Here is a 14,668-nt window from a genome sequence, read left to right as displayed (position 1 = left end):
AGAAAATTTTCCGGATACAGAAAGTGCAGAAAACAAATCATTGAAGATAAGAAAACCTAGAAATATAATAAAACCTAGAAAATGGAAAAATTACGGGTTCTCACACTCTCTCTCTCTCGGTAGAATTTGTTATTGATCCAAATGTATTGTTTCTCATTTCTTATATGGAAAACTTAATTTTAGTCCAACCAAGCTTGCAAAAAAACTAATAAATTCAGTTAATATTTGAAGTAAGTTCACCAAAATTAGACACCCATAAGCAAATTAATGTGAGAATAGGAGTGTTACATTTCACTCTGTATATATTAAACTTTTCTTTTCTTTTTCCAAAATATTCCTATTTACAATTCAAATTTGTCGCAAAATCCACTTTGCGCCTCTCTCTCCTGTACCTCCCAAACAAAACATAATCTTCCCATAGGCCATATTGACTCCTCTCTTCCCACTAGTGCCATGACCCGTGTCTTTTTTTCAATTGGCCCACAAACACATGCACATTCACTGGTCCCTCTCTCACTGAAAAGGATCACTCTCTGATCCCTTTCAAGTCTCATAAAAAAGATAGGATCCATAGCAGAACCAGCTGACCAACAAGGAAAAAATGCACAAAACGAGTCGCTCTTTCTTGTTTCTACTGCTTGTTCTCTTCCTCCTCCATAGCCTATCTAAAATCCAGGGACTGCCCCAGCAGAATAGCATCAGTCCCATCGATCTATCCGCACTGCAGCAAATCGAGAACAGCCTAACCGACGTTCCCTCCTCCCGAGCTCCTCCGTCAGCAAGATTCTTCACCAGCTGGGACTTTTACTCTCACGATCCTTGCTCGACCTTCGCCGGCATCACCTGCTCATCACCATTCTTGAATCCCAGACGGGTGACTTCACTCATTCTCGGCACCGGCCTATCGGGTTCCCTCGGACTCGCCGGCTCCCTTTCTCCGTCCATTTCCAATCTCACCGAGCTCAACCAGCTAGTCCTGAACCCCGGCATTGTCACCGGTCCAATACCAGCCCAGCTCGGAAGCCTCAGAAACCTCAGAGTCATCTCCCTCACTAACAATCGCTTAACGGGCTCTATACCACTTTCCATTTATGCCTTACCCAATCTACACACTCTTGATCTCAGCAACAACCAGCTCTGGGGATCAATCCCGCCGGGCATATCCCATTTGGATCAGCTCAAAGTTTTGGTCCTCGCCTCCAACAGGCTCTCCGGCGAGATCCCAAATGAACTACCGACACAATTGCTCCATCTGGACTTGAAAAATAATTTCTTCTCGGGGACTTTGCCCGCTAGAATGCCGTTGTCCATCCGTTACCTGTCGGCATCTGGGAATAGCATGTGGGGCCCACTCAACAGGCTAGAATCACTCTCAGAGTTAGTGTACCTCGACATAAGCATGAACCGGTTCAGTGGGACCATCCCTCCCTCACTCTTTCGCTCCTCCCTCTTATCAATGCTCCTCCAACGGAACAATTTGTCAGGTGGGGTCCCACAACAGAAAAATACTACCACCCCATTATCATCGTCATCTTCATCATCTTCTTCGTTAAAGCTGGATTTTTATGGGGAGGGGTCCATTGTGGATCTCAGTCACAACATGCTCACGGGTGAACTTCCGGCAGGGGCTTTTTCAGGGGTGGAGACTCTATTCCTGAATAACAATAGATTCACCGGAAAAGTCCCCAAAGAGTACGTGGAAAGCCTGTATAGTGGTGGTACCAAAACGCTTTATTTGCAGCATAATTACTTGACAGACTTTCCCATCATATCGGACTTGAAATTGCCGGATTCAGTCTCCGTGTGCTTGTCCTATAATTGCATGGTACCACCCGTGGGGCTGACGGCGTGCCCGGCTAGTGCTGGTGAGCAGCTTTCAAGGCCTGCTTATCAATGCTCCAAGTTCAACAATGGTGGCTCCACGGGATAGGCATGCCGATCACCAAGTGGGACTATAATAGCTGCATGGTCCGATGGCTGTTGCATATACAGTTATACATTTTTTGTTCTTTTCTTTTCTTTTTTTTTTTGCGTTTTTGTTTCTTTATTTATTTTTTAAAAATTTTAGGCAGTTGGTTTTTTTTTTTTTGGGTAACTTTTTAGATATACTGCTATATTATAGTGAGGGTTTACATGCATATGACTGTTATAGTGGAAGGCATATGACTGTTATGCATTGTTTACTAATGGCTATGCTTATTTTGCTAAGATTCGTTGTATTTTTATTTTAGTGGCAGATTTTGCATGGCCAGTCTGTTTTATACTTTTATTTATGTCAAAGACCAAGAAAAGAAAAAAAAAATCAAAAGGTGCTCTGACAATCTTTTTTCTAATTAAATTATGCTGACGTCTTAGAAGATAATCCTTAAATCCGCTTTATTAAAACGGACCGTATTAATGGTTCCACATGCTTTACCGGGAAAAATTTAAAAACAATGATAGAAGTAGTTGCAGTATTTGTGGGAGAAAAATACGTAGTATTAATACAACTATACACCTCCAAAGTATCGCAAAATCGTTGGTTGGCAAGCTAAAATTCTAATTCAACACCATTCGACGCCTAAAACGCTTATCATGGTTGGATGCTATTGGGCATAAGTTTGCACATTCGAACATCATGTACTTATAGGCAAGGGTATCGTATACAATGATCTTGGACTAATTTTCCATCAGGGAAATAAGAATTTTTTTTTTTACTGACACCATACCATTGAAAGTTACATATATTTTTAACAACTACAATTCTTAAAAAACAATACCAACTACGATTCTTACGTCCATTTTTTTTGGACATAAATTCTTACCTCCGTCGTTTTTAACAATTAAAACTTTTACGTCCATTATTATTTGGTTGACAACAAAGAGTCTCAAGTCTATAGTTATCTGGAAACTTTGTTCCTATATTTTAAGTATGTCTAGACACTTTTGTAAGTATTTAACATCCCAAGCGAAATGATCAATGATTGAGACAGTTTTATACATATTTGTAACTTTTAAAGTTGTAGTGTCTGCAATACTATTAGAATCCTTTCCGTTAACAGAAGACAATGGGTTTCTGATTTGAAATTTTAATCTAATTGCTGATGTCCAAATCCAATAGCTAATCAGGGAAAGGTGACAAAAGCCAAAAACTGTATACATTTAATTGGTGGAAATAAAAGTTTAGGGCGTAAACTGTTATACCCCAGTGGCCTAAACATAATTGTCATAAATTCTTTGAGGGGCTGAAATAATTTAGTATTGCCATACAAAACAAGCGTTTGCAATTATCGTATAGATAATGCGGCAGTGAAATTCTCCACTTTGAACTCAAACAGTCGCGAATTCAAAGCTCGGGCACTGCACCCGTCCCCACAAAATTGCATTAGTATGCCTTCAAGTTTAAGCAAACTTTCAGTTTTGCCCCCTATAAAATTTTCAGGAGTGAATGCATTATAGAACTAATTTATGATTTGATGGAATTAGAATCCTAAACAATCCAAAATCAAAAGTTTTTGCCTCTACTTATTTAGTTTCGTAGCAAGTTATTTATATTTTACTCCTGATTTGTCAAATGAGTTGTCGAGACTTTTTCCAATAAAACAAACAAAAAACATTGCGTTAAATGGTGTATCAAGAATTAGGTTGTTGTGCTGCTCAATTAAAATAAAATGAATGTGATATTTTTCAATAAAACACGAGTGACTTCGTTTAGTATAACATAAAATTCGTATCCTTTTAACTAGCAATACAGCAGGTCAATCAATAATTGAAATACTTTTGGTATGCATTTTATTTAAAATGGTTGTTTTATTAGTAAATTTGAGTGTGTTATGTTGGGTTATATTAATCATTGCTTTTACCTGATATGTAAATACTACTGTTATGTCTTTAAAAAAAGAAACATAAATTTTAATATTTTAATTTTGCCCCAATTGAAAACTGATTCTAACTGTGCCACTGAAATCAACCAAGTAGATAGCAAGTAGTAAATACTATTCTCTTTTTCGTTTTTTTGTTCGAAGGCTACAAGTTATCCAAATAAAATAAAAGTTATCCACATGTATTCAGTAAAACATTCAAATGATCTATTGTTGCAGTTAGCAGTTCATAGAATTGTTTCAATTTTCTTTTGGGTTACATAAAAGTTTTTTAATTTTCTTTTGGTTTTTTAGGCTCAAATGTGATAAGTAAAAGCACGTTTTAGGGTTTCATCTAGTAGGTGTCAGCTATGGCTGTCCTTTAGTTTGTGACTGAGGGGCAACCACCTTTATCATTGTCTGAGAGAAAATCTTTTGCTTAGCTTTTTACAACAACACCTTCATCGCGTATTACTATTAAGAAGCCATAAACTCATAGAGGCAAGGATGCAGTTTATTTCTCTTTTGATGATGTTCACCAACTAGCCTTTCCTTCTCATTTTGCCCTTGTTGGGAAATTTTCACAGGGTCGCCCAAAACTAGAGGAAGTTCGTAAGATTATTCATTCACTAGATTTGAAAGATTCATGTACGATTGGCCACATGGATGCTTGACGTGTTCTTATCAGATATGTGTCGGAGGTAGATTTCCATCGTCTTTGGACTCAAGGGCTTTGGCATGTTGAGAAATTCCCAATGTGGGTTTTAAATGGACCCCTAATTTCCATGTGTCAAAAGAATCTTCTCTTGTTCCTATTTGATTTTTCTTCCCTAGATTGCCAATCCATTTTTGGACTCACAGGCAAATTTTGATACGAACCCTATCAGAGATGAAACTTGTAAATCACAAGCCCCGGATCTAGACGAACAATACCTAAGGTTTGGCAGTGGAAAACGTATGACCCCTCTAAACCACAAAGTTATTAACTTTAAATTTAATCGTGGCGCACAACTTAACAGATTAGCGAACCAAGGTTGTCGTTAGACCGGCACCACAATGAAATGCATTTCTTGATTCATAAGCCAAAACAAACATTTAGAATTCTTCTAAGATATTCAAGGGAACGCTGCTAAGAAGCCAAGAGAAAACTGTCACACACACACGTGTTTACTGGAAAAATCATCTATCTTTTATTATGAGTGAATGAACCCTTTTTATAGGGATTGCAAGACATAAACCCTAACACAACTAGGAAACTAATTCGGCTCTTAACAATCCCTAGCTGGTCAACTGTTTAAGTAATCCTACTAACTCTAGGAAACCAACTTAACAACTGACAGGTGTCGGGCCTGTGCAATAATAAAAACCTGCTCAAACTAAAGGTAATTTCTATAGATAGTGATAAGCAGGGTCGAATCCACAGGGATTGGGGATATTTGTCTCTTTTGAAATTCACAGTAACAAGGGGGTGTTTTTGTATCACAGATGACAGTTAAAACAATTCACTAAAATCAATTAGCTAACTAAAAATTAAACGAAAATTCACTAAAATCAAATTAATGGTAACTAAAGGTCTAGCCAAGAAATAACTTCAGCAATGGTTCACTGTTGATCTTGATTCCTATCTTTTGATGTTTACAAAACAAATGGATGTTACTAATGTCTCTTAAAAGATCTATTCAGTTATGAAGCAAATTAGTTCCAAAGATCAAGTACAATTGAAAGATGACAAAGTATGCTGAAGCTGTCGGACGCTAAAAAAGACTGCATCGGACGTCCGACAACCATTGAGTATCTTCGGACGCAGAAAACCAGCCTATCGGACGTCCTAAGGAATTGAAGAAAATTTCTCAAACTCACTGCCTGCTGTCGGACGCATAAAACAGTGCTATCGGACGTCCGACACTACCAACGGCTAGTTGACTGTTCAGCTACTTTCTATTCGTTGGAAGCATTAATGAGGCACTTTCTTGGTTCTATATAAATAGTGGTTGGTCAGACACTTCAAACAACTTTGGCACACTGAAGATACAAAAGATCTAGAGAGATTTTAGTGAGAAAATACTCTTCAAAGAAGATTTGTAGTCTTAGTGGTGTGAGGTTCATTGTAAGCTTTTCATTTGTGAGTGAATACTTCATGAGTGTAGCTCTGTGAGGGTTGTCCTGAGGGATAGTAAAACGTCCTGGCTTGACCGAGGGAGTTCGGGGCAAGGAGGAGGTGAACCTTCCTTTGTACACAAGAGTGATTGTAATTCATCAATCTGAAGTAGCTTGTTTGAAGCTCAAGAGGAGCTGAGTAGTTAATTGGTTTGCAATTCTTTCCTTTTACTTATTGTTACATTTATGATCTTTAAATTGTTTATCTCTTCTACTCACAAGCACTTATGCTTTCTTATCAACTGCTCCATTGTGTGGTTGCCTAGAAAAGGGTTGTTTTCGGGCCTTACAGTTCACCTAATTGATCATCGATACAAAGGCAATTCCAATTATTTACCAATAAATAGGTTATAACCGTCAAACAAGCGATGACAGTCAACCCTTCCTTACTGTGTCGGTGATTAAGGTACGCCTGTTAATCACTGCTCTAATTGAGAAATAATCCTAGGTACGCCCGTAAGATTTAATTCCCCAACTGCTTTACATATTAGAAGAGCCCTATTCTAACCAAATAACGCACTACCAGAGTTATTTTAGATTAGCCTGCGTATTCCCCTTACACAAACCCAATCTTGCCAGCTGTCACTATTTCAGGGCAATTAAACAATTACGGATTTAACGCCCCAATTGACAATAAATTACCCAATCAACTAATTATCTGGATCCAAGACAATCAATTGATTGAACAATCATAAGCACTGTAATCAGAGAATATGCGAATACTAATAAATAAAATGAAAAGATAAAATTAGATCGATCTCACAATTTTTAGGCGAATCAAAGCCTCCGTTGTTTCTTGACTAGAAAAGGAGATTTAGTTCATCTCGGATAAGAAAGACCCACACAGAGTTGCAGCAACAATTGTGACCATCATCTCCAAGAATTGGGAAAGTTCAATTGATCGAAGGAATAAAGAAAAACAAAGTTACAGAGGATGATTTAGTCTTCCTATGGCTCCTGACACACGGAGGAGAACCATAAAAGACAAAAAGAAAAGCTAAGCTAAAAGGTAATGCTAGTTGTCTGCGCCTATTCCTATTTAATTCCTACTAAGTTGCCTCCTCCTGTGCGGCTGCCCAGCGGAAGAAAAGAAAAGCGAGAGTCCAGCCTTTTTCCGTCTCTTCCTTCTTCCGCAAGTACCAAAAAAGGGAAAAGTCTTGATATTCCAAAAATGTCCCTGGATGCCTGCTACTTGAACTCTTTTCTGATGACTGCCAAATTGGCACTTGTTATAGTATTTTCGCTCTACTCCCTGAAATAAATGGAAATTGGTAAAAGTGAGCAGAATCTAACAATTAATCCACATCAGGTCAGGTAATAGGGGAAATTAATAATAAAATAAATGATAAAATTGTAACATATCAACAACTAAATTATCTACTAAATGAAGTGACCAAACTATGCTCAACATGAGCTGGCAATTTATTCAAAAGACTAAGTAAATGACTAAGCAAACTTTGTGACAAACGACTAAATAAAGGAAAACCCCAACTAAGCTTGCATTCGGCCAATAGTCGAAGCATGACCAGCCTTGATGACTAAGTAAACAAAATCTTCTTGGACTTGAATGTGAATTTGGATCTTCTTGTTCTCATCATTCCCCTTCTATTAAAAAAGATTTGTCATCAAATCTAGAAGGAAAGGATGGAACACAGCATGAACACCATACATTCCACTGGAATCAAAGACTTTTGGAACTCTACTAGCTTCACAAAGCCATTATCAACCCAATTGCTAGGTTAAAAGAAAACAAGGACAAATGTTCTTAGGAAAGATGGCCATAATGCATGTCGCGCTCGTAATTGTAACAGACTCACGAACACAATGGAGCAACGAACCAAACTTGTTGCATATTCTTAGAAGCATGAATCAACAAGTTAGGAACACCTTCTGGATCTTGCTTGACATAAATATTCACGTCATCCAACATATGTGGCAGAAAAGAGTTGAAATCCACTCCATATGAATCATACGGTCTAGCAAAATTTGAAGTAGACAAAAGGAACAATTGGAAACCAGATTTTGGAGGCTGGAATAAGCTTGAAAGATCACAATTCTCTGTTGGTTAAAAAAACTCTCAAAACCAAAGCAACAAGCACTAGAACATGCATTAGAGGCGAGTGCACTTCTTGAGGTGAAATTAGAAATAGCCGATAGCTTTAAAACCTACAAATAAGAGAGAAATTTCATCATGTAAAATAATAAGGGGATCTCATGAAGTAATGGGGAATTTCATGATTGGAGTACATCTACTCCCTTCGCCACTTCATTATAATGCACAATAAGTGGACCAATCTTGAAGTGCATCATGAGTCAATAACAATGAGTGACAGCACTCAAAGTACACACTCCATGGAAACTCTTGAATTTTCCAATGGATTTAGGCATTGAACAATTAAAGATGAAGATGATGGCTCCTTGCTCAACCTGTACAAAAGAAGAGACACTAAACAAAATGTAGTTAAGGTCGTTAGGAAAGTAATAAGTCCCCTCACTCTCATTTTTGTTGGCACTCAAAATCAGCTCACTTTCCCTCTTTTCTTCCTCTTTCTCACTCAACTCATTTGATTGTTCACTCTCTTTTTATTTTGCACTTCCCTCAATTTTTACCTCTTGCTTAATCTCAACTAGTACATCACTCAGCTCACTATCACATGGTTTCTCACACAATTCCTCAGCTAGGTCTTGACTTTGGACCAATGTAGGTTGAACTTCATGAGCATCAGCCTCAACAATATCCTTTTTAAGAGATCTTTGAGAATTGCAATCAACTTGTTCCTTCATTTGCTTTTCTCAAAGAAGGCATTGGTAAGTCTCCCACCATGACACTCCTCTTTAGATGGCTCAACTTCAACCTTAGATTTGGAAGAAACTAATGGAGTACCCTTTCTCCATGAATTGGTTGACCTTGACTCACGTTGAGATGTCTCATGTTTCACAGCTAGGTCGAGGTCATGACAATTCCGAAGTGAAGCACTTTTGGTCGAGGGTGAACAATGTTTAGATGCGTGATGTGACCATCTATGACTCTCCTCAAACTTCTCACATGTGTTTTTATATCTCTGGTATACTTTTTTTGCATGAGCTGTGACGCCCCCACTTCTCCCTAAGGCGAACCAAAGAGTATCTGCGGGACGCCTGCCCAACTCTCGCCAGGACTCGGTACAATCCACAATTCAAAACTCGGAATACTTCAAATAACTTCAATACATAATTAAAGTACTCCAAAATATTTCACACTTACAATTATTTAGCTTTCAAGCTTAAGTATAACCCAACGGAATATGTACTATAACCATCTGCTATAATACAACTTAAAATTTTCAAAAGAAAGCTATCTAGTACTATTCAAGAGGACTCTTGGTCTCGAACCCTGTTAAAGAGAACAAAAACGTGGGATGAGCTACACAGCCCAGTGAGGTTCCAAGACACTCTAGCAGTTCTAATAAATCAAGTAATTGAGCATACCACATGTATGGTTCGGGGTTGCACGTTGGCTCATGAACATGAGACAATTATCATTATACGAGTACTTTGACCATATCACAGGTATGACACATTAACATGAGACAATTATCATGGTACGAGTAATTTGAGCATATCACAGGTATGAGTCAAGATTTGCAAGTTGGCATATTTGCACGAAATAGTTATCTCTATGCAAAATAAACACACATTGAAGGATACGGTGTTCCAGTGGAGCCATGTCGGTCGTCTGCACCTTATAACTTCCGAATTCCCTCGGTTTGTCTGGCCATCACCTTATCCTTCCAGTGGTAGTACTCGAGTATACCGAAACGGTGACCCAGGGTTCCAACCTACCCGACCGAGCCCAGTCCTGGCTCGAGTAGGTCAGTAACCAAGGGCAGGGCCCAAGTTCAGCTTAGAGCTTACAACATGCACAAGTAATCAAGTAAATTGGTGTACGGTAAAAATTTATCTTTTTAGTAGGTCGAGTGAGATAAAGTACACACTCACCTTAAAACATTGGCAATTTCACAAGAGCAATTATAGGTAACACTTAACGTCTAAACATGTAAGGAATATGCCGTAATTTCATATGAACACGGAATTCATGGTAATCAAGTAATCAAGTAGTCAAGTAGATCAAGTAAGCAGGTAATCAAGTAAATTGGTAAACGGTAAGTAATTACAGTTAACGGTAAGTAGTCACGGTTAATTGATAGACATATTAAATAAATATGCCCTTCAAGGATTTCATGTCGAGTAATTCAAGTAGTCACGTAAATATGCTCTTCAAGCATTTCATATCTAGTAATTCAAGTATAACTTACTTAGATATGCATGAGTGTGGTAAATACTTAACATGTAGCACTTAACACTTAATGACTATGGGATAATGTAACAGCCCCACTTTCCCCTAAGGCGAACCAAAGGGGTGAGCGGACTGCCTGCCCAGCTCTCGCCAGGACTCACGATGCAGACTAGAACTATCTATAGCGATCCGGAACTTACGAACGAGCGTAAACGAGTCAAAATGGTAAAATAACCCAAAATTTAACAAAAAGAAATCCGAAGTCGGCCATGAATAGTGACCGACCCGTCAGAACCCAACCGAAATAGCCAACAAACATTCACATCTGAACTTTAGCGTTTACAAATCAAAATGACATACAAAAGTTTTCAAAAGTTAATATATACACACGGTTTGCCAAATCAAAAGAGAAAACGCCCCAAAAGTACACTTAGGGTTTTAATACATGAGCTATACAAAAGATATGTTCAACTAGCTCAATTTGGCAGCCATTTGTCAAATCCAGACCAAAAGGGTTTATTTTCCTGTAAGGAAAACAAAAGGAACGGAAAGGGGTGAGCTTGCGCTCAATGAGGTACCAAACAGATAGCATTAAAATCATGGCATTTCACATTTAACAAATCAGATACACATGTCAGATGTAAAGCAAAGGAACCAATGATTCAAATCAGAAGGATACGGGTGGCTCTCAGGAGCCAAATTTCCAGCGCAATACTTGATCCAAACCGGTTGACTCTCCGTCAACGTATATAGAACCAATGCGTCCGTAGACCCCTCTTATCACCGAATTCCGTCCACCAAACACCCCTTTACCGGGCCCGCTCACCTCAAACGAACAAAATGGTAATACTCGAGTATACCCGGAATCAAGGGTCTCAATACCCAAAATCCCCGAACAGACTACCGTGGTTCGTTATCTAATCGTCCAGGCCCTTGCCGGCCCGACTCGAATAACTTAGCCACAGGATTGAGCTCATAGGTCATAGAAATCCGAACAGATGCAGACACAGATAACAGATTCAAATTTTGCATAGTAAATTGGCATATGAACAGACTAGAGAACGAGTGTGATAAAGTACACCCTCGTCTCGAACAAATAAACAGATTGCAGAGCAGAAATCAAGTTAAATAGCAATGGAGGGGAGTGGTACACTCACCGGCTCAACTTCAAAAGTTTTTACTTCAGATTGGCCTTAATCGCCAAGAAACCCTAAAATAATCAAAATAAACCAATTGACGGTTTCATATCCAAAATCGAGTAAACGGAATGCACAAGTGAGGCTCGACTACACGTCGTACGCCTTGCCCAAAAATACTAATGCAAGGGTGCAAAAACATGATTTTCTTGGAAACAAAAGATAACATGAAGACCTAGGGTCAACAACCCAAAAGCCCTTCATTTCCATCAAAAGGCAAATCAAATCCAACTTAAAGAACCAAACGGCCTAGAAAATCGGACAACATTTCCCCTAAATTTCTTACTTTTCCAGCCATTTAGGCTTCATGATTTCCTCAAATCAGTCCCAAAACCTCACACAAAAGTCATCTCATTTCCCAAAAGCCGCTCACTAGGCTCAAAGTAGTACAAGTACAAAAGTTAGCTAGGAAAAGACCGGAATGAGAGCGAGCCCTAAACATGCAAACAAAAACATGGAGACTCGATAACGAGTCATAAAGCCATACCAATCTCAACCCTAATAGGGTTTCATATGCATAAATAAGCATCATAGGCAACCAGAAATTAAGAAAGGGCTTTAATGTAGGCCTTGATAAGAAAACCGGTTTTGACGTCATAATGCGGTAATGGCACAACTCTCACTACAATTATCGGTTGGGGGTGTAAGACTCACCATTTCGAAGCTATGAAACAGGGCTACAATAATGTAGAAGGCCTCTCAGTCCAAATCCTAGCACAACTAGGTCAAAAATGCAGAAAACCCAGCCAGAACCGCAATTGCAGGTTCCCAAATCACACAAAACTGTAATACGTCTATCTCAGCCTACACAGGTCCAATTGCATTGATTCCAAAGGCACATGAAAGCTAAGATATCCAGATACATTTTATCAGAAGACACCAACAACAGAATCCAAACCAATTCCAGTCAAAACAGACAATTCCTATCGCAGTTCGGACATTCTGTTCACCAAAAAGAGCAACAGTAAAAACGGCATAACTCACTCTATACTACTTCAAATGCCCTGAAATTTTGCAGGAACTTCATACTCATCAATACCTACAACTTTCATGTTTTGAGCAAAGTCCAATTCGGCCTCTATCTATGACCTAAAATTTCGGACAGATTAGGGGTTCATGAACCCTAACTTTTCACATTTCATTCCAAACCCAAAATTGATTGCATTTAACCACAATTCACACCTACTAGAGCCAAAGCCCCTTATTACCAACCATCATACTAGTCCACAACATCAAAATCATATGAAACCAGAAAATTCATCATAAAATGGAAAACTTCACCAAAACTCTTCAAATCAAGAAATAAATCACATATTCCATCACTCAAGCTACTTCTAAGCATAACATAAACATCATTAGGTGTAGTAGAGTGTTCTAGCATCACTTACCAAGTAACAAGAGAGAGAGAGATGTTGGCCACCTTAGAGCTTCAAACAAACTTCACTAATACACTTACTATCACTAGAAGAAAGGTTTTTATGGAGTAGAATCTAATCTAGGCTTTTGTTTGTAGAAGATTGAAGCATATGGAAGCTTGAAAGTTGAAGAATTTTCTTCCTTCTTGCAAGTGAGAGGTTCGGCCACAATGAGAAGAAAAATGGTGAATTTTGTGATTTTTTTGAGATATATAATCCTTTGGTCAAAAAAGTCAAAAATGTGAATAGTATTTCTTAAGTCAACTCCAATGATCTTGTGACACTTGTCACTATCATAAATGCATTCCTATCCTTTCTTTTCTCTCTCTCATCAATCAAATCTCACTCTCTACTTATCTCTTAACACCCGATAAATTTCTCACAGTATCCGAAACTTAACCTTATTGGCCGAATTTTTCCGAACTTTTCGCACTAGTGGGTCCCACATCCAATAGATATTCTTAATTTTCTAAAAACTCTCCAATTCTAGAAAAATTATCTAAAAACTATAATTGCTCATAAAATTTCCCCAAGAAAATATTTCCTAAGCCAGAAAATGCAGAAAACATGCCATTAAAGGGGATAAACCCTAGGAAAATTATTAAGAGGAATTTACGGGTTCTCACAGATAAGCATGTCATAGACTTATTCAAATTACGTACTCTTATATGGAACACTCACCTATTCAGAACAAGTGAGTAAGTACACAAACAAGTGTTTAGGCGTCCACTTCGAGTTCCTCTTGAAGGTCTCCTTGGACGCCTGAGCAAATAACCATCAATTATTATACACTATCACTTAGAACCCCTACTTATCAAAGAAGGTTGTACTAGTGTACAATCTAAGGAGAATTCATGAATTAAACCTTAATTATTTATAATCGAGACTTGGAAGTGGGTTTCAAAAACACAAGAGAAATCTGATTTTCACCTTTGAAATCAAGTGTAAAATGGTCTAGCAATATCGGAGGAAAATGGAGAGTTCGAAATCCCCAATTTTCTTTAAGTTCGGAAATTTCAGATTCGGCAAGCAAATTTTGAAAAATCAGATCTCACTCTCTATGAGTCCAAAATTGGAAAACTTGGTACCGTTGGAAACTACTTCCAAAGTACTAAAAGTTTCTAGAAGACACTTTTCCATGATTTGAAACGGAAGGCATTCAAAATTTGTCTCAAAGCTGCTGTTTTGGCTTGCGAGACAGTTTCGGGGTTGGTTTTCAGCAAAGTTTGGAAATTCGGAAAAATTCACACAATGTGAACCAGCCTCCGAAATTTGGAACTCCATTAGAGTCATAAATAAAGTTTAAAACGCAATGAGTGGAATAAGAATTGGAGTTTTGAGCACCAAGATATAGTAGCTCAAAGTTGCTGAAAAATCAAAACTTTTAGGCAATTTCCAGGTTCAAATCACAAACTTTGGGACTTTGGTTAAGCATTGAAACGGACTCGGAATGGCACCAAATTTGGTAGTATTACACTACTATATAAGGGCTATTCCTCTGTAGAATTTCATGGAAAAATACGTATGGGAAGTCGGTTAACAAAGTCACGAAAGTTTCTAACTTTTCAAGGCAAAGCTGCCTTGTGCTACCATTTCCCTTTTCTAAATCATTTGGCTAGTGAAATATTTTCAAACATGGTTCATTTGTGTAGACAATGTCAGAGTAAGATTCAAGATACATTTTCTTAGGTGATTAATACCAAGAATTTTGAAATAACAAGTCCCAAGTCAAGATTGGCCATTCGGCTAAGAGAAAAGGAAAAGTTTTCCAGATTCGAAGAGCAA

General features: G+C 38.2%; 1 protein-coding gene across 1 annotated transcript; it reads left to right on the top strand.

Moving 5' to 3' along the window:
* Positions 1-601: 601 nt before the first annotated feature.
* On the top strand, positions 602-2,238 carry LOC113755452 (leucine-rich repeat receptor-like serine/threonine-protein kinase BAM1). The gene has a single exon (XM_027299455.1). The coding sequence runs from the start codon at positions 602-604 to the stop codon at positions 1,928-1,930; it is 1,329 nt and encodes a 442-aa protein (XP_027155256.1). The 3' UTR covers positions 1,931-2,238.
* Positions 2,239-14,668: the final 12,430 nt, after the last annotated feature.

Source organism: Coffea eugenioides, unplaced genomic scaffold (genome assembly GCF_003713205.1).
Source record: "Coffea eugenioides isolate CCC68of unplaced genomic scaffold, Ceug_1.0 ScVebR1_1497;HRSCAF=2358, whole genome shotgun sequence".
In the NCBI taxonomy this organism is placed as follows: domain Eukaryota; kingdom Viridiplantae; phylum Streptophyta; class Magnoliopsida; order Gentianales; family Rubiaceae; genus Coffea; species Coffea eugenioides.
This window is presented reverse-complemented; position numbering and strand designations above follow the sequence as displayed.